The following is a 22934-nucleotide window of genomic DNA, read 5'->3' as shown; positions in this document are numbered from 1 at the left end:
TCTCGATGCCTTCTGATTGCACAGTGGACCCAGATGGCCTAACACACTTACCTGCTGCTCGGCAAAGTGGTACTGACACAGCTTCTTCCACAGCTGCCTGTCCTCACTGAGCACATACAAGGTGGGTGTCACCTGGCCCAGAGTGACGATGTCCCACCCGTCTGAGAAGCGGTACAGGATGTTGTTCAGCATGTGCAGGGGCAGGTCACTGAGGGTGAGGCCGCTGTTCACGTGCTGAAGGAAAGAGGGTAGCTTTGTTCACATAGAAATGGAATGGCTGAGCTGGAATAAATGCTTTGCAACATGGAGATAGAGGCTCCGCCCCCTAGCCTGGCCTTGCCCCTTCACTTTGGCGTGCCAAGGGCCTACCCAGCACACTGGTCACCCCATGTTCAAGGGGAAGGAGGGCCCTGAACACTGGTCACCCCATGTTCAAGGGGAAGGAGGGCCCTGAACACTGGTCATCTCCATGTCCATGGGGAAGGAGGGCCTTGAACACTGGTCATTTCCCATGTCAGTGAATCAGGAAATCACTATTCTTTATAAGTCTCATATGCAGATGGTAAATAAATGACCAAAATTTAAGGTATTTCAGGGCCCCTGCAATGGATTCATATAGACTGTAGGGGGGAGGAGAGAAAGGAAATCACAACCTCACGAGAAGAATAACAGTTTGGAAAATCAGGTGTATACTAAGCCATGCTGTAACTTATACTATGAGGATGTACCTGTAGTGTATTCTTTTTCCTATTATTACGAGAGGAAGTAAGACAAAGATTTTGGCCAGTGATGCTAACATTTTTCTTGGTACTAGTATTACACAAAATTGATATGATCTGTACCTACTTTTTACCTTGATTGTTTCTAAAAATTATTATACTTTTTTATATGACAAAAGGCATTATCTCTTACAAAGATATGTGAAGCTTCTGAAACCTTTCTTTACCCTTTCACAAGTATTAATTAAATTGTTTTAAAATAAAATAAAAGCAAAAGACCCCTTAATATCAATAGTTGTTACTGGAAAGACAGTGGGAATGGTGACTGTTCACCCCGTGGGTAATTACGTGGTAAACTAATTTACCTTTAAACAAAATTAAGTGTTTGAGGCTAAAATAACATTTAGTAAATTAGAACTAAATTGTATTGCCAGTAACTCCTCTTACTTAGTTGCTTCTCCAGAGTTAGTATTTTTTTTTTCTCTTCCTTCTTGCTAGGTGATTGTCTGAATTTTAGGTCAATAAATTCATGTGCCAAAGCATTCCTATTCACAATAGCTTAAATAAGTAAATTAAACACATAGAAACAAATTTAACAAAGGAACTAAATGTTTTCTATAATGAAAATTATAAAACACTGGTGAAAAAACTGAAGAAGGAACAAAAAAGGAAAGAATTCCCACATTAATGGGTTGGAAGAATCATTATTGTTAAAATGTCCATACCATCCAACATGATTGACAGACTTGATTCAAGTCCTCCCAAAATACCAACCTCATTCTTTGCAAATATAGAAAAAAGCATTCCTGAAATGTGCATGGAATCACAAAAGTCCCTGGGTAGCCAGAGTGATCCCGAACAAGAGTACAAAGCCAGAAGTGTCACAATACCTGACACACAGTGGCGGGTGAGAGTAACCAAATAGGATGCTAATGGCATAAAAACAGGCACACGCACCAGTGGAGAGAACAGACAACCCAGAAATAAATCCACATATTTACAACCAACTGACTCTTGACAAAAGCAGCAAAAGCCTACGGTGGATAAAGAAAAGACTCTTCAACAGTGGTGCTAGGAAAACGATATTCATATGCATGACACTAAAATTAGACCTCTATCTCTCATCATATACAAAAGTCAATTCAAAATGGGTAAGACCTACATCTAAGACCTGAAATATGAAACTACTCTAAGACAGGGGAACCAGGAGTGCTGGTTCATGCCTATAATCCCAGCTCTCAGGAAGCTGAGGCAGGAGGATCGCCAAGAGTTCGAGGTCACCTTCAGCTACACAGCAAGTTCAAGGCCAGGCTGGACTACACAGCAAGACCCTGTCTCAAAAAAAAAAAAGAAAGGCAAGGAACACTTCAAGATACTGGTACAAGATAGGGGTTTTCTGGATATGACCTCAAAAGCACAGGCAATAAAACAATCATATTCGATCAATCTACAGAGCTGGATAAAAGATTTTCAAACTAGTCATCTGACAAGGGATTTCCAGAATATATAAAGAACTCAGTGCTTTGGGGTTTCAGCAAAGAAATCCCAAATAATCCAATTTAAAAATTAGCTACACAGGGCCGAGGATTTAGCTCAGTGGTTCCACCGCCTGCCTCGCAAGCGCAAGGTCCCAAGTTTGATCCCCGGTACCAAAAACAAAACAAATCAAAACAAAACAAAAAATTAGATACACAGGGCTGGGGATTTAGCTCAGTGGTTCCACCGCCTGCCTCGCAAGCGCAAGGTCCCAAGTTCAATCCCCAGTACCAAAAAAAAAGCTACACATTTCTCAAGAGAACAGACAAAAGACCAATAAGTATATATATAAAAAAGGCTCACCTCAGTAATCAGGGGAAAAAAAATACAATGAGATATCTCAACCCAGGCAGCATGCCAATTATTAAAAAGACAAAAAATAAACACTGGTGAAGATACAGAGAAAGAGGAGCTCCGATACACAGTAGAAAATGTAAATTAGTACAACCATATGGAAAACAGTATGATGTACCTTAAAAACACCAAACAACAAAACAAAATCCTCAGAAACAGCTATTCAACAATTCCACTCAGGTAGATATCTCAAGGAACTGAAATCAGCATGCTGAAGATATGTTTGTAATTGCAGGTTTAGTGTAGCACTATTCACAATAGCCAAGATTGAAAGAATCAACTGAGTTGTTCACTGGTGGATGAAATCAGTAAAGAAAATGTGATACTGTATACAATGGAATAGTATTCTGTCTCAAAAAGAGCGAAATCCTGTCCTTTACAGCACATGGATGGAACTGGAGGACATGGCACGTGAAACTGCACACAGAAAGACATCCCATGTTTGCATGTATATGCAGAAGCTAAACAGCTGGCCTCAAGGAAGTACAGAATAGAATCATAGGTCCCAGAGCCTAGAAAGGCTGAAGGGGGAGAAAGGATGGATAGAGGATGGTTAATAATAATGTGGGCACACAGATGGATAGGGGGAATAATTTCTAATAGTCTATAGTAGAGTAGGGTAACTATGGTTGACAACAATTAATTGAATACTTCCAAACAAATAGTAGAGAGGATTTGAATTTTCCCAGTGCAAAGAAATAATATTCTATGTCTGAAGAGATATACGCCAATTACTCTGGCATGATCATTACACATTGCATATATGTACTAAAATGTCACACTGTGCCCATAAATATATAAAATTACTGTGTCAATGAAAAATAAAAATGTATTTATAGAAAGCAAATTTGTTTTGGTACCAGGGGTTGAACTCAGGACCTTGCACTTGCGAGGCAGGCACAGTGCCACTGAGCTAAATCCCCGGCCCTATAAAAAGAAATTTTTACCTTAGTCATCTGAAGATTCTGTAGCTGTTGTTGCCAGCCAAGAACAGTTTCTAAGCGGCAAATCCAAATATTGATGTTCCCTACTAGCACTGACTTTCCTACCCCTCTGATAAGGATACACAGGGTAGAGCTCAGGTCTTGCAGAAGATCTTTGATCAGGCGAGGATTCTGGTGGTCATCAAGAACTAGAATGAACAAGAAGCTGTGTGTTGGCACAGTGAACCACCATTTTGAAAATAACCTAATGTTGAAACCAAGCGTCCACTACAGATGTACAAATAAGCAATATGTGGTCCATCCACACCATGAATATTGCTCAGCTTTAAAAAGGAAGGAAGCCAGGTGCGGTGTGGCATACTTGTAGTTCCAGCACTTGGGAGGCTGAGACAACAGAATCACCACAAGTTCAAGGCCTGCCTGGGCTACAAAGCAAGACTCTGTCTAAAAAAAATCAATCAACAAAAATTTAAAAATACACAAATAGGAAGGAAATTCTGATATATCCTACATACGGATGAACCCTGAAGACGTCCTGTGCCATGTGAAATAAGCCAGTCACAAAATACAAACATGGTAGAATTCCACTTACATGAAGTACCCAGATTAGTCAAAATCATAGAAACAGAAAATAAAGTGGTGGGTGTCAGGTGTGAGGGTAGGAGGAATGGTGGAATATTGTTCCACGGTAAGATGTTCCGGAGGTGGATGGTGGTGATGCTGCTGAACTATACACTTAAAATGGTAAATGTTATTTTATATATATTTTACCACAGAAAACCACGAGGATTTCATCTCACTACAACTCAAAGTGGAAGCATTTTTTAGGTATCACAGGCCTACCAACATTTTAAAAAACCTTAACATTTCATCTGATGGTAAATTTTCAGTTGGGTCTACAATTCTACCTTTAAAATTGTCAGCATTTACTTTCTTTTGTATTTATCACAGAAAATATTTAAAAATGGCTTACACATATAGTTATAAATTCCTATATGCACACATAAGCTAATGTTGTAAAATTTAAAGTCCCCTTACTTATAGCTACTAACAAACCAAGGCAAGGTCATTACATTTTCTTAAAATACTGGTTTATTTGATGCCTAAATCAATGAGCCACAGTCCTGTCAATTATGGAACCAGGAAGCTAAATGAACAGTGATTAGTTAACTACGAAAAAGGGAAAGTGGCTTTTTAGAGATCTGGAACTCATGATCTTTCCTGTCATAATATATCCATGTGTATGCAAAAGCAACTTTTAAAAAAGTAAAGAGCAGCACACTGAGCTTTTGGAGCTAAAGGAATGTGCTGTTGTCCTATTTGATGCAGTCACAATATTTGATTATTATTTTTGGCTCCATTATATACCGGGGAAAGATGAAAGAAAATTTTCCTTTTTTTGCACATTTCTTTCTTTCTTTCTTTCTTTTTTTTTGGTACTGGGGATCGAACTTAGGACCTTACACTCGCAAGGCAGATGCACGCACCACTAAGCTAAATCCCCAGCCTGCACCAAATTTCTAATTAAGATTTGGATTATTAAAAATGCCAGTGATCATCTTACCCTTTTGAACGATTTTATCCAAAACGTTGAAGTAATTCTTCTGCGCCACACCACTCAATGATGTTAACTGGGATTTTGCAATTAGCTGCAATAGCTTAAAGGAAAGAGAAAAGAAACTTGTGACGTAGATGTTCATTTTACATGGAAACATACTATGGTGACATGGCACAAGTACAGGCCTCTGCATCAGCCTGCATCCAGCTATGGGCATTGGGCACCGAAGCCGAGGTCACTGTGGGAGCTGGCCCCCAGCTTTCCAGCCCTGCACAGGTCCCTGCTACAAACCTGAGAGGAGGCGCTCAGCCTCTGTGCATGCACCGCAGCACTTGGCACCAACCATCCTGCCAATTCTGGAAGCAGGTGGGTAAAGGAAGTGATTAAGTTGACTATGAAACTAGTTCACACATCGCAGCATCGCTGTATGCCCAGACTCACTTGTGAAGGCTGCACGGCCCTTCCACCCAGAGACCAAAGAGAAAAAGCCAAAGCAAACCCCAACCCAACCCTTTCAACCACCCTGTAGCCAGGGTGTGCACACGCCCAGCAGGACCCTCAGGAGCAGCAGCACCACACGGTGGCAGAATCTACGTATGATGGACCTCTTGGTGAAGGGAACGAGGGTGCCCACACTGACCTCCGCCCTGCCTCTCGCAGCCCTGGGTTCCTGCTATGCCTGCTGCTTACTGACTGTCTCCGGACACTGCAAAGGAGCTATGTTTTCCTTCTATTACACGGCATTTTTACTTGTATGGGACCATCAAGCCTTCCCTACCCTTGCACTCCCACCTCTGTGAATCTCTGCACTCTAGGTACTCCTCACACACAGTGTGGAGTTGGGCTTTGCTGCTGCTCTAGTTTGGAAATCTTTTACGTTTACTGCTACAACACAGACTTGGTCTTACTTGTATTACTTGATTTTGTAACTTAAAAAAAAGTCCTCATTCACTCTCTGTAATTCTTTAAAAACCTAGGAAAGTGTATTGTTCTGTCCTAGAGGTATCGTCGTTATAACAACTCTCTGTGGCTCTCTCACCCTCCTGAGAGACAGTGAACCTCAGTAAGTCACGTCAGTTTACTGCTCCCCCCCCAGTAAAATGAACTGCCACTCTCTAATTCCCTTTCCTTCTCTCTTCCCCTCTACAGCTTGATTTTTGTGAACATCATTCTCTTGGCAATCACAGGCAACAGTGAGAACCTACTAGCCACCTCTTCTGTCTCCCTCCTGGTGGTACTGCTGTGCCCCTTCCTCATGGCCAAGGCCTACACCAGTCCCATTCTGCCTCAACACCCTGGTCCCAATATGTGCTCTCATCTTGGTGGACAGCTGAAGCACTGGCCAGCACTGCTGTCCATTTCCATTGCTTCCCCAGCCATCTCTTGATTGGCCGAATTTAATTTCCTAAAAAATGCTCATGACTGCCAAGGAATGGGCTGAAAAAGGAGACAATATAACTTGACCACATAGATGGGGTCATTAGAGATGAATTCTCTTCCAACAACTGAACCAACTAGGGAAAAATCCCTGGACCCATACAACTACCAAGAGTGAACCTAAGGAAACAGAAAACCTGAAGAGACAAATTCAGTCAGAAATAGTCTTCCATCAAAGACAAGCCAGGACTAAATGGCTTCACTGCTGAATTCTATCAAACATTTTAAGAAGGAACATCATTGGTCTTCAGATTCTCCTAAGGAGAAGGAATTCTCCCAGATACATTCTATGAGGGCTGCATTCTCTTGATACCAAAACCAGACTAGGATACAACAACAAGACACTAGGCTAATGAACATCGATGTAAAACCCTTCATAAAACACCAGCAAACTGAAACCAACAGCACATCAAGAGCCTACTCACTCCAATCAAGACCAGGGAATACAAGGATGGTTCAAGAAATACAAATATAAACAACATATATCCCATGAACAGAATGAAGCACAAAAACCATAAGATCATTTCAACAGATACAGAAAGAGCATTTGATGAAATTCAACATCTTTGTGATAAAACTCTGAGCAAATGAGGTACAGAAGGAACATAACACAACACAATCAGGGTGAATATAGTTAAAGTATTGTATATCTCAAAATAGCTACAAGATTGGAGTTTGAATGTGCTCACTAAAAAGAAATGATGAATATTTAAGGGGACAGACAGGCTAATTACCCTGATCTGATCATTACACATTGTACCTGCATATCAAAATGTCACACTGTACTCCATAAATTATGTGCTCACTAAATCTTTCTTTAAAAATGCTCATGAGAATAATATTTCCCGAATTCTTATGTGGTCAACACTGTCTGAGTACAGTCTCAAAATACAGACCATTTGGACAGAAAATTCACAGGTTGCCATTTCTCCCTGGAAGATCCAGGGATGACTCAAGGGATGTAGAGAACCTAAGGGTTGATTCTTCCTCCCATGGAGACTCTGGGTTTGCTTCCCTGTTGAGCATGTCCTCACCTCTCCAGAATCCAGTAACTCTGCGAGAACATGGCCTGCCCAGGAATGTTCTGGGCAGTGGAGCCTTTCAAACCAGATGGGAGCCTGTCCAGTTCCAGTACCATGCTGCTCTCTGAAGACCTGAGTGTGGATGTGCCATCTCACTCAGCCCTCTCACCCTGATGCCCAGCCTTGTTGTTGGTTCTCATGTGTCTTCCATCCCTGACACCCTAACCTCTACCCCTCTTTCTCTAATCCTGCCTGCCCCTCTAGAAGTCCCTCAGTTTCCTTGGCGCCCAGGTCCTGTCATCTCCTGCTTTACTGACATCTTTCCCTGTGTCTGTCCTGGAGCCCACTTTCTCTGCCTGGTAAACTGGGGTCCTATTGCTTTTCCTTCACAATGAGATGCGGTCCTAATTTCCATCCTGTTTCATGGACATTTTTTTCTGGTGTTCTGCATTGATTGACCGGTTTCACTGTTCTTTCCAAATTTTCTTCAGAGAATATTCATGTATTCAAAGTTGCCTCCTTCTTTATACTTATTTTTGGATGAAGTGGAATTCCCTGGCCTCTATTTTGCAGGAGTCTGCAGGAGGGGTCCAAGAGGGGTCCAGGCCTCCCTGTTCCAGGCTTTCTTCTGCACTGCTTCGTATCACACAGACAATCCCACAGGTGGCCCCGCAGACCACCTTACTAAACACAATTGGGTCCAAGAAGCCCTTTGCTACCATCCATCATGCTGGACTTTATACTCTTACTGGAAGCCAGAGTCTAGCACCCAGCTACAAGGTAGGTGAAGGCTGCATCTCTGTCACCACATACTTCTGTTTCCTTCTGCCTATGTCAGTCCTAGCTGCTGGGGGAGGCCTTACATACCTCACAGTCTGAATTGTACTTGCCTACTTCTCTGAAAATAGGATTTTATCCCTCCTTTCCAATTTTCCTTCTAGCCTCTGTTGAAATCCAGATGAAAAGAAAATGCTAACTCATATACTGAGCCACAATTAACACTATCAATATGACAATACCACGATAATCTGAAAAAAACATTTTCCAACTGCCTTTTATATAGAAAGTGCCTCTACTAAAGTGATGAAAGAAACACACAGTTCAGGGAACTGGCCACAGAGCAAAGCTGACAAACCCATCACTAAAACTTTAGCCTGGTTCCGTGTGTGTGTGTGTGTGTGTGTGTGTGTGTGTGTGTGTGCGTGTGTGTGTGCACAGCTGGGGAATCAAACCAAGGGCCTTGTGCATGTGAGGCAAGTGCTCTATCCCTGTTATATCTGCAGCCCTATCTTTTCAAATTCGCAGAATATTACTATTGAATTTCTTCGTTTCAACCAATGTCACAATAAGCAGTGTAAGTTTCTGCCTCAGTTTAGAACCAATAATAGAGACAGGATTCAGGTTGCTGAGGTTATGATTTCTTTTGCTGCAAAAGCCAGGTGGGCAGGAAGGACTTAGGTATGTGAAGACCATGGACTTCCTCACCATCACAGTCAGTCTTGTGAGCATCTGGTCTCATGGGTAGGAGAGGTGCATAAAGGCAGGCGGTCTCACTCTAGAGCATGCATGGTGTTGTTCACTGGCACAGGGAAGCACCTGCACTCCATCTTTACTCTGTATCCGGTGAGATACTTGATAGACCTCCAGTGAGCCCGATTACAAAGGTACTATCTGAAGGACTTCCTGATATCCTTCAATTCCCAGCCCTGTGGATCAGAAAGTGGAGGTACAGAGAGGGAGGACACAACCTAAACCAAAGAGCCAGAGTAGGGAGCCAGCCCACAGCAGGTGTAGCTTCAAAGTCTGCACTGGGCCCTCCTGGCTGTCTCTATTCCCTGAGTGTGGAGCAAAATGAAGAGCTCTGAACACCCTTCCATGGTGTCAGGTTTGATCATCTGATTCTACAGTGCCTCAGTTATTGTCTTTCACACAAAAGCACGTAACTCTTATTGTGTGAAACCAGGCTCTGGCAGAACTGCAGTGGTTCTCCTTACCCTGGTATAGTCTCAGATTTCCTAGCAATGGTTCAGTAGCCTCCCTAAGCTCCCCAACGCCTGGGGCTTCTTCTGCTCAGTCTCCTCCATCTCTCCCAAGAGAGCCAGCGGCAGGACACCATCCACACGCTGCTCAAGCAGAGGGTTTCTGAGGAACCTTTCCTGGCAATTAACACCCCTTTTGACTCTCATCTTGCCTTCAGACTTCTAGCACAGGCAGAAAGAATGCTATCTTACCTAAAGTTGAACTGTCATATAATTTTTAATTTTAATAAAAGTATTCTTAGTTGCTGCATTTAGCCATACTCTACAAATTATCTTTTTGATAGTATAAAAATGCTGAGAATTACAGAAAAATACAGATGACACTTCCCACTTGTAGAATGTACTAATGGTACCCCAAATCTTAAATGTGATTTGGATATTCATCTGGGAGGCAAGCTTTTAAGGCACAACCTATCCACCATCCTCATCAATTAGGTTCAGTTTTTCTTAAATGTGCCAGAGCTCCAAGGTCATATTCAATTTAATTGAAGTCAAGTGAAACTCTAAAGCCCGGTGACAGGCACTTCCACTGAAGGTGCCAGCTTCCAGAGGTCCCAAGACTGCTTTCTCAGTCCTTCCTCTTTAACAAATCTTGTTCTTAAGAGTCATTAAATGTTTTGCTAGTACACTTTCATCCAGCATTTTCTTAAGAGGAAAAACTATAGAAAATGTCTAGAATTAAACATTTTACAGCCAATTCTTGAATCAACACTAAGTTGATTTTGAAAAAGTGCTTATATATCTTTTTCTGTATAAAAGAAATCAGGCTAACTGGAAACCAGAGGACATCCTTATGTGAAGAATCTTTTTTATAAAATAGTAGAAATAACTTCCAATAGTCTAAGTAATGACTTTTCTTGAAAAGATAAGGTACCAGTACCTGGCAAAATTTTATTATTTACTGTCCTGCTAACCAGTCCATATGATATGGCAATACATTAGCTTCAACTGTGTCCCTTAAGACAGAGTCCAACAAAGCCAACAAAGCAAAGGCTTATTTAGCAATAGCATCAAAAATTTTAAAGACATCCCTTTTCAATAGTTTCCTTTAGCTTGAAGTGCCACCATTTGAACATGATATGATGCACTGAGAAAGGCACTTTCCTTCCATCTAAGTTTATGGAATTACAAAAAATGAGATCTGAGCAAAAGCCTGCCCTGGTGTCAGGACAGCCTATTTTGGTCTCTGTCTTTCTCTTCACCCCCTGAGTTGTGGGTAGTCAAAGGTCTGCCTGCACCATCCTCAGAGTGCAGTCTGCCCCCAGGCTCTACTGACTAAATCTCCCCACAGTCCTCATGGTGAGGAGGTGCAGCTGCTTGCCCAAAGTCTCTGGTGGGTGAATAAGCAATGGAGAGGAATTCAGACCCCAGTGTGTCTACTGAGGCACTGCTCTGCATGGCTCTCCAGGAGGCAGCATCCAACTCATTGTACTTGCATACTGGTGGGGGGTGGGGGGCTGGCCACCAAGTAGTTCTCAGGAGGGACCTAAACTGTCTTTAAATAAAAAACCTGCACATAACTACATGTTTTCACCCAGGATATCTAAGCTCTCCAACCTATTAATGAATATTCATTAATGAATAAATCTTCAAGACACTTAGAAAACAGAAAGGAGCATTTAGGCCTAAAGAGACCAGGACAAGAGTGATTCCCAGGAACATAAAAGTCTAAACAAAGGGCCAGGGATTTAGCTCAGTGGTTCCACCGCCCGCCTCACAAGCTCAAGGTCCCGAGTTTGATCCCTGGTACAAAAAAAAAAAAGTCTAAATAAAGACAAGGGCAATCAACTCCATGTACATTAACACCAAAGGAAAAAATAAACATAAGCATGGGAAGGAAGGCTTAGATACTAAGCCAAAGCCATGAACCTGAGGTACCTGACCCTGGACATGCCACCTCACTGATCCACCTGAAGGGCAGAGAGGATCTCTTTAAGCTAATTTCTCAAACAACTAAAATTAAGGTACATAAACTTTGTGATTCTGAAATCTGTGTTCCTAAGATTTGTCTACTTTAGGAAATAGCACATTTAAATTAGAGGTATTATAGTTTAGTGCAAAGCTAACATAGGTATTTCTGCTTTCAAAGTCAACTGAAGGAAAAGCTACCTAGTAAATAAAAACAATGTGTAGAATGCAGGCAAAACAAAAGCCCTGACATGACTTAATGGCTGAAGTTGATAAAGCCTGGCTCTGGTCTACACAGTGCCCCAAACCAAGCATTACACACTCAGACCTTCTCCAGGGCCAGTGGGAAGACGCAGCCCAGTGTCCAGCATCCTGCCTGGTGGCAGTGGCTTTTCCCTCCCCGGCCTCTACCTCAAGCTTAAGAACAGAATCCCATTCCAGGAGACAGATGGTCAAGAAATGCCACTCAAGAGGAGTTGAGAGCAAGTGGAGAAACAGCCATTGTACAACAGATCTCTCTGCTGGCTCTCACCTCTCCTTGCCACTTAATTCTGAACATTTTGACTAGGCAGAGTCGAATCTCAGTTCCACTCTACAAAACAGAGATACCCGAGGAGTCATTCTAACCCTTTCCATGAGAACTTTGAGAAGAATGGGAATCTGGCCAATGCAGCTGCATGTAGAGCCACAGGTACCACTTCCTTGGCTGCCCTGGGGAGAATGAGCCACAGCAAACAGCAAAGCCAGCAGGGCCACAGCTAATCGACCACCAAGGTTCCATTCTTCCAGCAAATTTTCAATGCCCAAAGGCCATTAAGAGAAAAATCTTTCCAGTGTCTCACAACACCATTAAAAATGCAAAATTAATAGGTTTGTAAACTATGACTTGTCCTTTGCCTACAACAGAGTAAAGATGAGCAAACTACACAGTAGTTAAACTTTAGACAAACAAAGGCAAACTGTTAATGACCATATGGCTGAGATCTTTTCCTTCTGAATGTAGCCCAAAATAAAATTTTTATTTAAAGATACACCATTAGTACAAGGCTTTTCTGGAATTGTGTTTTATATAAAATTCCTTTTTTTCTATTTCCTCTTCTGTGAAATGAAGCTCATTTTTTGTGGAAATCATAAAGTGGAAAATACATGTAAATTCACAGACAGACTCTGGGATCTTCCAGAGGGAGCCCAGCTGGGTCCAAGGTAGGCCCAAGAAGAGGTACCACAGCAGCATGAGCTTCCACAAAGCCTAAGGCAGGGAGGGTTACCCTGCTGCCAGAGTCCCCCACTCTGTGACACTGATGTCAGAAAACCCAAACCCATGTTTTCTACTGAGCTTGCTCCTTTTTCTTCCTACATAACAAATAGGCAGATCTTTCTGCAGGTGTCCAAAGCATCTTGAACATTCCAAATGTGTAATCTTCAAAACACAGTTATTCAAAGTGTCATCAAAATAGTGTTTGAAACAAAACACTTACTTTGACCACGTAAGTGAACCTTCGGATATCCTGAATCGCACTTGAAAAGTCTAGCCGGTTAAAGGCTTCTCCCAAGGTACAATAGCCATGCCTCTGGAAAGTAGCAGAGAGGAGTTAAATTCAGGCAACCAGCCAAAGCATGATGACAGTTAATGTTAATTAGGCTGTGTGAACAGTTTTTACAGTTTTGGCAAAGAACACTTGTTTTCACTTTAAGATGTGTTCCAGGTTTAAATGAGAATAGAGTAAAATCATAGCATAGAGTAAAATCAAGCCATTTTTGCATAACCCAGACACCATGCATTACATTAATTGACACTCTTTGCAGCACTGCTTATATAATGACAAAGAGAAGCACTTTTTTTAGTTTTTAATTTTATTGGTACATTTTAGGCATACAATATAATGACATTTATCACTGGAAATTTGTACCTTTAGATAATATATCTTGGTAAGAAGCACTTATAATATACCTTGCTGATTTCTTTTGCTGAGGGTAAGGCTACAGATGCTGGTTATATCACTAGAACAGAGAGTCCTATACTGACCAGGGTGCAAGCTAGTCTAGGAGGACCTGGCCATGGAGGGGACCTCCAACAGAAAGTGGGTGGAGAGCGGGGGGTAGGTGGGTAGACCTGACAATGGGTTGTTCCTAGGCTGGGAGCATGAAGGCTGAGTACTCAAAAAGCCAGAAGCTGGTCATGAGACCCCAGGTCCTGGGATCAGACAGGAAGTGTAACTTTCTTTCAGTCCTGTAAACAGTGCTATTCCATCTTGGAAGTCCTCTGTAATGGCATACATTTTATTCTGTATCAGTTTGTGCACATTTGCACCTTAGGCTCTGAAGCTGTCTGAAATGCCATCTCTGTATTTGAAACACTCAAAGTCTATAAGCAAATCTTCAATATGGTCTTGAGGGGCTGATATGCTAAAGGACAATAACAAACCACAAGTTGGTAGATGGATCCCTAAATTTAAAGCAGATGGGTGCAACTGGTCTGGGGTAGCTGGAGCAACAACAAGTGTGCCGGTCTCAATTATGGGGGAAATATGAAGACATGCCTGGCAGTGCCCATCCCAGGAAGAGTCCCAATGTGTGCACAAAGCACACGCTCACAAGAAAACTGCAACACACATGTGCATCAAGCATTTGGTATGTGCAGAATGCTCTCCTGGCTGTGGGGAAGCAAAGGCTAACTAGGTGCAAGTCGTAATCTGAAATCCATTCCAGCTGACAGCCTTAATTCTTCTTTTTTGAAGGAAAAAAGACTTCTAATGGTAGTACAGAAAACTCACCAAGGTAGCTGCCATCTTACAACAGGAACCAAACCTGGTTCACAGGGCAGACCATGAATGTGCCTGCCTTCAAAGCTGCATGGGCCTGCATCAGGTACAAGGAGGAAGCTGTGCGACAGGACATAGACCTGCCAGCTCCCAGCACTAGCCTGGGTCTTTTCTGAGCCTGTCAGATCCCTGTTCCAAGGATCCACGGGACATCCCTGAAGCCCACAGCAAATTTTGTTGCTATGCCAACTGTAATCTTAAAACAAACCAGGCTATACCTGTCACTCTTCAAGTGGCATCCTGGAGTATATGCTAAGGATTGAGGTTGTGCTGTACCCATTTAACAACATCATCACCAAATAGATTGAGTAACTTTTCTTTCTCAGAATCAAATCTTTATGTTTTTAGCAAATTGGGCTAGTTTAAGACATCAATTATTAACATTTCTGCAACATTTAACTTATCCTAACTTTATAATAAGCAATTGCTCTCTGAATTATTTCCCAGAAGTGCTGTGAAATAAAGCAAATGCAGAGTTTCAAAGGCTGCAAAAAGAACTAGGCTTCCTCAAAAGTAAGTAGAGAAACAGGAAAACAGAGAGTAGAGCTAACTGGTTTGTTTAAAGCAGTGGTGGCGAACCCATGGCATGTGTGCCACAGTGGGCATGTCAGCCAAGTCACCCCAGCACCTGAGCACCAGATAACAACCCACATAGGGGTAGTGTTGGCACTGTGTGATAAACAGATGAGTTTTGGGTCACAGTTTGGGCACTCAGTCTCTAAAAGGTTCGCCATCACTTGTTTAAGGGTTCATTGAAAACTCTGCCAACTTGGCTATACAAGGCAGGAAGGAGTTCACACTGCTCTGCAAGCCCAATCTTGGTAAGTTTCACAAAGGCACTCTCCATATGGAACGAGGGACTCATAGACGTCCTCACCCTCAGCACATGAGAGCTAGCCACATTCACCCAACTACAGCAGCTCACTCGGATAGTGCATCACACCTCACAGGAACGCACTGTGAAAGAACCGCTGGTGATTTTGAGACACACAGGGATCATATAGTACACTGCCACATACCACACACCACATATGCACACGGCCCCGTAAGCATGTGCCACATACACCCTACACATACTAGATGGATACACATGCCACCATACGCACATATCTCATAGGCACACCACACATATACATGCCACACAAACATCACACATACTATAGCTCGCATATGTACACATCACACACACGTTGTGTACCACATACCACAAATGCACATATACCACATATATATAGCACATACCACACACAACACCAATATATACATATATCCCTCCACATGTCACACATATGCAATATTACACAAATATACCACATTCACACAGATACACATACACACACACACTTACAACTGGGAACCACACTTCAAAAGCTCCCCCTGGGTACTTATTATCAGAATGTGAATCACAGATTTAACATTGCCAGAGATTATTTGATGTGATATTTTACTCTCAACAGAAACAATACAGGATATTGTTTATATATATATTGTCTTACTTATAAAGAACACTTACTTCTCTTGTGCTTTCTTTATGGACATAGATCCATTTTTCACGATAAAAACCTAGAATAAAAATTAAAATCTGATAAATCATTTGAAAATAGATTTTAAGGAATTTCAGTAACTGGACAGGCTAACAAAATTATCTGACTTACTAGATTAGTAAGAGATTGCTTTTACTTGGGTAAATATAAAGAGAAATGTTTTGTTTCCTAGTATCAGTTAGGATGTATTGAGATCCCTTCACGTGGAAAATGATTTAAGATAGTACTGCATCTTACAATGCAGAAGAAATGAGTGTTATTAATGACTGCAGTCATATCAAAACACTAATGATCATATAACTCATTAAATTATGTATATAACCTTATACACCCTAATAAAGTCCCATTTTTGTACTGTCCTCTGTAATATTCCACAGGCACACATTTTCACATAATCCCAAAGCTTTTCCACTTGGGCCTGCCTTTGCTACACCTTGACAGGTATTCGTGACATCCGTTATGTTGGCCCTGCAGCAGTCACCACCCTGCCATCCCCAGACCCTCAGCATCCAATGTCCCGAATCCCAGCCCCTCCACACTCAGTTCTTGCCCTGAGTCCTGCCTCAATGACACTGTACCTAGGTTCTCACCCCTCTCAGGTGGCCTGGCTGCTCTGGAATGAACCAAGTTCATGACTGCCTTTTGGTCACTCAGCTGTAGAGGCTGTGTTGTGGGTTTTGCCATCTTCTGTTTGTGCACATCTTACAAACTCAAATGGCAGAGATGCAAAAGTCTGATCACTAAATCAGTGGGTAACACTGGACAGAGTGCTTGTTTATACACCTGCGTCACCTTTAATTTCGTAAGATAGCACTGCCAAAACAATTCAGCATACCAACACATTTAAAATTATGAATAAAAATTATCTTACTTTGGGCGTTTGTGTCATTTCTGAAATGGTCCTTTTTCCTTTTTTTGGATGCATATTCACACTCTTCATTACTGAATATTTCATCTTCACTATTTAAGATACTGAAATAAAGATATGTTTTATTAAAATATTTTTTCAATGAGGTCTTCAATTGTTTTACCTTTTGTAAGAGAATATAATAAATACTTGACTTGTAATTCAGGAGGCAAACTAAAAATCATGTTTAATTCTGAAAATACTAGTTAACTGTTTTCAGAAACAGTTCATGAGCTTGATATTACAAGGGTAATGTCTAATACATATTTCCTTTTGAGAAATCTAAGCTATATCTCGATTCTTTCGAGAATGTGACACCAGAAAGTGCCAAACATGCTTCAGAATCTTCCACAGATTTCACATGCTCAGCCAAGGCAGCTTCAGGTATCAAAATGCTTTACTAAAACATGAAGATCATAAATAAAACTATAAAAATTCTGGGTAAAAGCTTGTGAAAAATGATACCTAAGACTAATAACTTGCCCTCAGTGTCAAGTAAACACTTGGCATTTCTGTTTATCTTCTACATTTAAAAAATGTAACTGAGGCTACTGCTACACTGAAGATTTTAATAAGCATAAAACTGTTGTCAAGCCATTTAATGGAACCTGATGAAACAAACATAATTTTTTTACTACTTAAATACATTTAAGCTTTTCTAGTATTTCTTTTTTCACAATAAGAAAATAAAATCATAAAGCAATAACTAAACAATTCGAACACCTTTTCATTAAAAGTTTTTTCCCTATAGTATGGAAAACTATGAACAGCAATCCACACCCTCAAAATTAAGGATGTACATAAAGTTTTATTTTTTATGCACTGAGCATTCAGTCTGTTTTCAGTCTAAAAGGGAAGAAGGAAGTGCTACTCAGAAGGCTGCTGTTAGGGGCACATGGGAATGATGCTCAAAACCAAGGAACTAAAGTTGCTCATTTCCACATCATCATTCTTTGACAAGAAAATTGTTTACCAGCCCCCTTTCACTCACTAGTATTCACTTCTAATAAAAACAGCTGAGTTTGCCCCATGCATCTATTTATCACTGTCAAAACAGACTTAGCACAGGCAACAGCTGTAAATCATCAAGACAAGCAGAAGTGCATTTGAACACATGCAACAATGTTCTGTGGCGACACTAAATAACACCAACTCGTGGGAATGTGAATGATCCTTGAATTTTACACTAGTTTGTTATTACTGATTAGAATACAGAATGGAGACTTTAAATCTGAGAACTTAATAGCTAAAATCACAAATATCAAAGTAAAAGCAGAAATACACTGTTTTCCAGAAACTGTTTCACAGAAAGCAAACAGGAAGCAGGACAGGCAGCCAGCCAGGCTTACCTGTAGTGGGAGGGACCCCTGTGCACTCTGCTGCGATGCAGCAAGAGGCAGAAGGCGAACCAGGTGAATGACCTCATTTTACCTGCTGAATGAGAGGCCATGTTCAGATGCTCCCACAGGGAGGAATCAACTTGTTCTGGGCTGAGCCTAGGCAGGGCTGCCTGCAGTGACCACGTCCTGTCCTCTATGAATCTGGTCTCTGGCCTGTTGGCTGCCACTTCCATACCAGTGGTCTCATTGCATCCACTTCCCTGGTACTACTGGACACTGCCTGGGCTGATAGCTCAACTGGGCTTAAAGGATTTGGGATTAGGCCCTGGGGGAGTCCCACAGGTGCTAGGCAAAGAAAATGGTCACTCTGGAGAAACTATTAACTTAGTTGCTATTTTTACAAAGTATTTTGAACAGAAGGGGAAAAAAATCATATTCTTTGGAGGTAGTTTTATACTGTCAGTAAACAAAAATGAAAATGTTGGGAAGAAAAATGAATGCTTTCAAAATTAAAATTTAACACATATGTTAATACAATAGTATTCAATGTTGCATAAATCTTTCCATTTTGCATGCATATAAACTGTCAAACACCTACATTTCATAGCAAACATTTCTCTTTATGGCCTTTGGTTTCATGAGCAAGCTATAGATCACCTAGCCTGGCTTAAAAAACAATGGAATCTTCAACAACAACGAAACCCCAATAATTTTATGGCCAACAAGTACATGAAATCACTAGTTCACAAGATCACTAGTTCTTAGGGAAATGCAAATCAAAATTGTAATGAGATACCACTTACACCCACTAGGAAGGGTACTATCCAAAGAACGACAAAGCATTGGTGAGATATGGAGAAATTAGAACACTTGTGTACTGCTGGTAGGAATGTAAAATGGTGCAGTTACTCTGGAAAACATGCAAGTTCTTCGAAGATTAAATACAGAATTACCACATGACCCAGCAAATCTGCCACTGGGTTTAGCCAAAAGAACTGAGACATTTGCACTCCTACATTCACAGTAGCACCAACAGATGCATATGTGACAGAGAGAAGGGTCTGATGCTCCCCAAGGAGTATTTTTCACTCTTTCTTTCCTCTGAAGCTGCCCCAGGTGTCTCATGGCCAGCCACAGGAACATCAGATCCACCAGAGCCACTCTGAGAGACATGAGCTTTGGCACCAGCAAGCTGCAATCACAGTTCCATCCCAGATGACCCTGCCCCACATCCCCTCTGCAGCCATCCTCAATCAGGTCCCTCCCGTTCTTATGACTAAACAGAAAATCTGACACTGAGCCAACATGAGTCTACCCTGTTCTTCTACATGAACAACCTCCCTGTTCCCTTAATGGGTCAGTACATGCAGTGTTCCCCTTATGTACAGCCTAAGTCCTAATAAAGTCTCTTCCAGATAGCATATTTTTGCCTACCCGTGATTTCCATCTCAGCTACAGCATGCTGAGCTGGGAGACTAAGAGCTAGTGACATCAAAAGCCACTGGTTGTAAAAGCGGCCAGCAGCCAGGGCTGGTAACACTGAGGGCAGCTAGCAGCAGAAATGGCAGAGAGCAATGGAGCATCCCTGGAAGTCACCACCTCCTGTCAACCAGAAGTTGGAGTGCTATCATTTCCCTAAATTATAATCCTCATTCTAGTGACCTACTAGAAGATGCATCTTCTCGGATGACATCTTCCGGGCAAGCTGGGTCTTAAGCATCCACTCCCACACCATTCTGTGGCCCTATGCACCGCCTATACTACGATATGCTGCTATGGGCTGCTGTCTCCAAGCTGTTTCACTGTTTCAGAAGAGGACAGGCAGGGAAGGCTCCAGTTTCTGAAATGGACAATTGAGGGTAATGTTCTTCACTTTACTAGGATATGCCAAAAATTCTGTTGCTAGTAAAAAGCATTAGCAAAATTTGAGAATGATTTAAGTTTTAATAATTATAAAAGTATATACTGAATATAATAAAAAATCAAATAAGCATAAAGTTAAGTCTCCCTTGCCAACCCTACTTCTGAATTAGCTAGACTTCTATCATTTCTATTTTTATTTGATCTAGTTGCTAATTTTATAATTCCAAAAATACCCTGATTCCTCTATTTCTTAACTGTCTACAAAAGACAAGGAATTAAGCAGGTCACTGTGCTCTCAGATGTGGGCTGGTGGGTCATCCTGCAGCAGCAGCCAGCTATAGCCAGTCTCACCATGTCTCCCACTCCCTGCTCCCATTGCTCTCAAGTGAGTCCCACACAGAATAGTTTTACGAGTCCTGGCTGTACTCAGTCCTGCTGTGACCACTCACAGGGAGCAGGTGGACATGCTACTGGGCTGTGCACCTCACACCTGGACTCTGGACACCTCTGCTTGAGCCTAGGCCACAGATGCCCTCTCCACCCATGCACCTCAGGGAAAGTTGCCCCTTCCTCTAGCTATGGACGGGAAAGCCTGGCAGACATTTGTTTCTTTCCAGAACTGAAGGCAGAGAGTTTTAGATTAAGGTGTCAAGGGCTGGTTCCTCCCAAGCCCCCTTGGAGGCCTTCAGTTGTGGCCTTCTCCCCATGTTCTCAGGTGGCTTTCCTCCACACACTCACCATTGTCTCTGTCTCTCAGGTCCCAGGCTTTCAACTCGCATAGCCGTAATCACCTTCTAAAAGGACCCATCTCCAAACAGTGGAGGGTGGGGACTCAATATATGGGGAGCCAGATCCAACCCACAGCACAGTATTTAAGATAAACACATCTTTTTAAATCATTCCTAGGGTTTGACATCCAAGGGGAAACTAAAACATGCCCACCCAACTTCTTAAAGTCAAAATTTTGTGAACAGAATAAAACTAGTTACATTTGTTACTACAGTATATTGAATGTGGCCCCTAAAGTCTAAATCATTACTTCTGAGTGTGGCTCTATTTAGAAAAAAGGTTGTAAATTATGAAGGATCTAAAAGTGAGCCTACCCTGGACTCTGAAGGTCTCAAACCCAAGCACTGGAGGTCTCCAGAAGAGGGGGCTGCTCTGCACGGGGACAAGTGAGGGACAGTGAGGGCAGAAATTAGAGTGGCTGCATTCACTACCAGAGAGGCCAGAGGAGGCTCGGGACAGAAGATCCCTCAGCCTCCACAAGGGAACAAACCCTATGGGCCCTGAATTTGGACTTCTGGTCTCCAGAGCTGTGTGGGCATAAGTTTCTAATGAGTCAAGCCACTGGGTTTGATATAAATACATTCATGAGGGAAAGGGAGAATTTCTTCCTACAGAAGAATTCCAGAGGGAAGGGAGGTAGTAGAAACTACCGTTAAAAGCACAGCATGACTGTCACAGGCCAGATCCACTGATGGGTGCTAACCTTATTAGGTGAAGGGTCAAGGAGAAACAGAGTACCTGCACATCTTCTCCAGATGCAGGAGTCAGTGGCAAAGCCTGGTGCTCCCATCTGCATGACCATCACACGGGGAGCAGGTGACAGCCTGTGTGCCTGCCCAGTGCAGCCAGACAGTACACTGTTTAAGCTGTCTTGGATGCTAGAAATTTTAAGGTCTTTCCATTGCCATTCCTCAAATAGGGTATGAGAGTTTTAAACTGAAATATATATATTTTATTTTACATTGAACAAGTCACATAAAAAAAGTATGCAGCTTTCATCTATATTTCAGCTTTTTATGCACAGCCTTAACTTTCCAGCACTGGAAACGGGATGCTTGCTCTAACAGCCCTCCCTGCCAGATGATGTCTAAGAATAGCATGAATCAAACGATAATTTAACAAGAAAAAAGTAAACCAGGCCTCTGCTTTTGAAAAATAAATTAGTCAGGGGGCCGGGGAATTAGCTCAGTGGTGCCACCGCCTGCCCCACAAGCGCAAGGACCCGAGTTTGATCCCCGGTACCAAAAAAATAAATAATACATACATAAATAAATAAATAAATAAGTCAACAATCAAACCAAACTAATTTTGATAGCTTGTCTTTGATCTATGCCAGACTCCACACTGAACAAGCTTCTGAATTCATCCAGGTCAGAACCCCAAGATCTAATGGCTCAAGAGGCAATGCAGGGGTGCAAGAGCTCCAAGATGAGTCAGGAAAGGTCACTGTTTGGTGGGAATATTGTATTTAAATAATCAAAACCTGGTAAAGGCAATGCCAGAAGTATTCTTAAGATACCCAGAGAACCAATAAAGCACAGACATAGGGATATATATATAGCTGAATCAGACTTTGAAGGTCCAGTAGATAACCTAAACTCAACTTGAGATGTACACATCAGTTAGACCACATCAGTTAGAATACTTTCAAGTGAGAAAAACTGAATCCAATCTGGTATACACAAAAGGGGAACCTACTTACGAAAGGAAAAGAGCCTTGGCCCATTGTTGTTATGGTCAAACAAGATACAGGGAATACAGGGATCTAGCCCGTATCAGCTACACTTCCTCTGGGTGCCTTGGAGCACCTAAGTCTTCTTCATCACAACATAGAACATATAAGAAGGGGAACCCACTTCACTAGCAGCTCAAATAGAAGTCCAAGACTGGTGCCTACTATGCCAGTGAGATGGTGTACAGGCCACCTATTCCAGGCCTGTCTGTGGAAGCCCAGAAGAAGGATGTTGGGGTGGGAATGAGGGCACGGAGGACTTCAAAGAGAGACAACTCTGCCAATACAAGGGGGAAGTTGGGTGGCACCAACAGAGTATAAGCTCCCCCCCCCAATTAACACACAGATGAAACCAATGTCAAAGTAAACAAACACATGCTTAGAGTCTAAAAGTGCATTTAAAATTATAGATAATATAAC

The 22934-nt window shown here is 42.0% G+C and overlaps 1 protein-coding gene across 7 annotated transcripts in view; it reads right to left on the bottom strand.

Annotated features, from left to right (window-relative positions):
- Positions 1–22934, bottom strand: part of Fbxo25 (F-box protein 25) — a 51030-nt gene that overhangs the window by 8679 nt on the left and 19417 nt on the right. For all 7 annotated transcript variants that reach the window (XM_087210068.1, XM_004869547.3, XM_004869550.3 and 4 more), the window contains 6 exons: positions 16755–16855; positions 15853–15902; positions 12996–13088; positions 5118–5211; positions 3557–3741; positions 52–234 (listed from right to left, as the gene is read on the bottom strand). In XM_087210068.1, coding sequence (XP_087066194.1) covers positions 52–234; positions 3557–3741; positions 5118–5211; positions 12996–13088; positions 15853–15902; positions 16755–16855 — 706 coding nt within the window. The remainder of the gene's footprint in view (positions 1–51; positions 235–3556; positions 3742–5117; positions 5212–12995; positions 13089–15852; positions 15903–16754; positions 16856–22934) is intronic.

This window comes from Heterocephalus glaber, unplaced genomic scaffold (assembly GCF_053883595.1).
Source record: "Heterocephalus glaber isolate CG9 unplaced genomic scaffold, H.glaber_assembly_v1.0 deba00001104, whole genome shotgun sequence".
In the NCBI taxonomy this organism is placed as follows: Eukaryota; Metazoa; Chordata; class Mammalia; order Rodentia; family Bathyergidae; genus Heterocephalus; species Heterocephalus glaber.
This window is presented reverse-complemented; position numbering and strand designations above follow the sequence as displayed.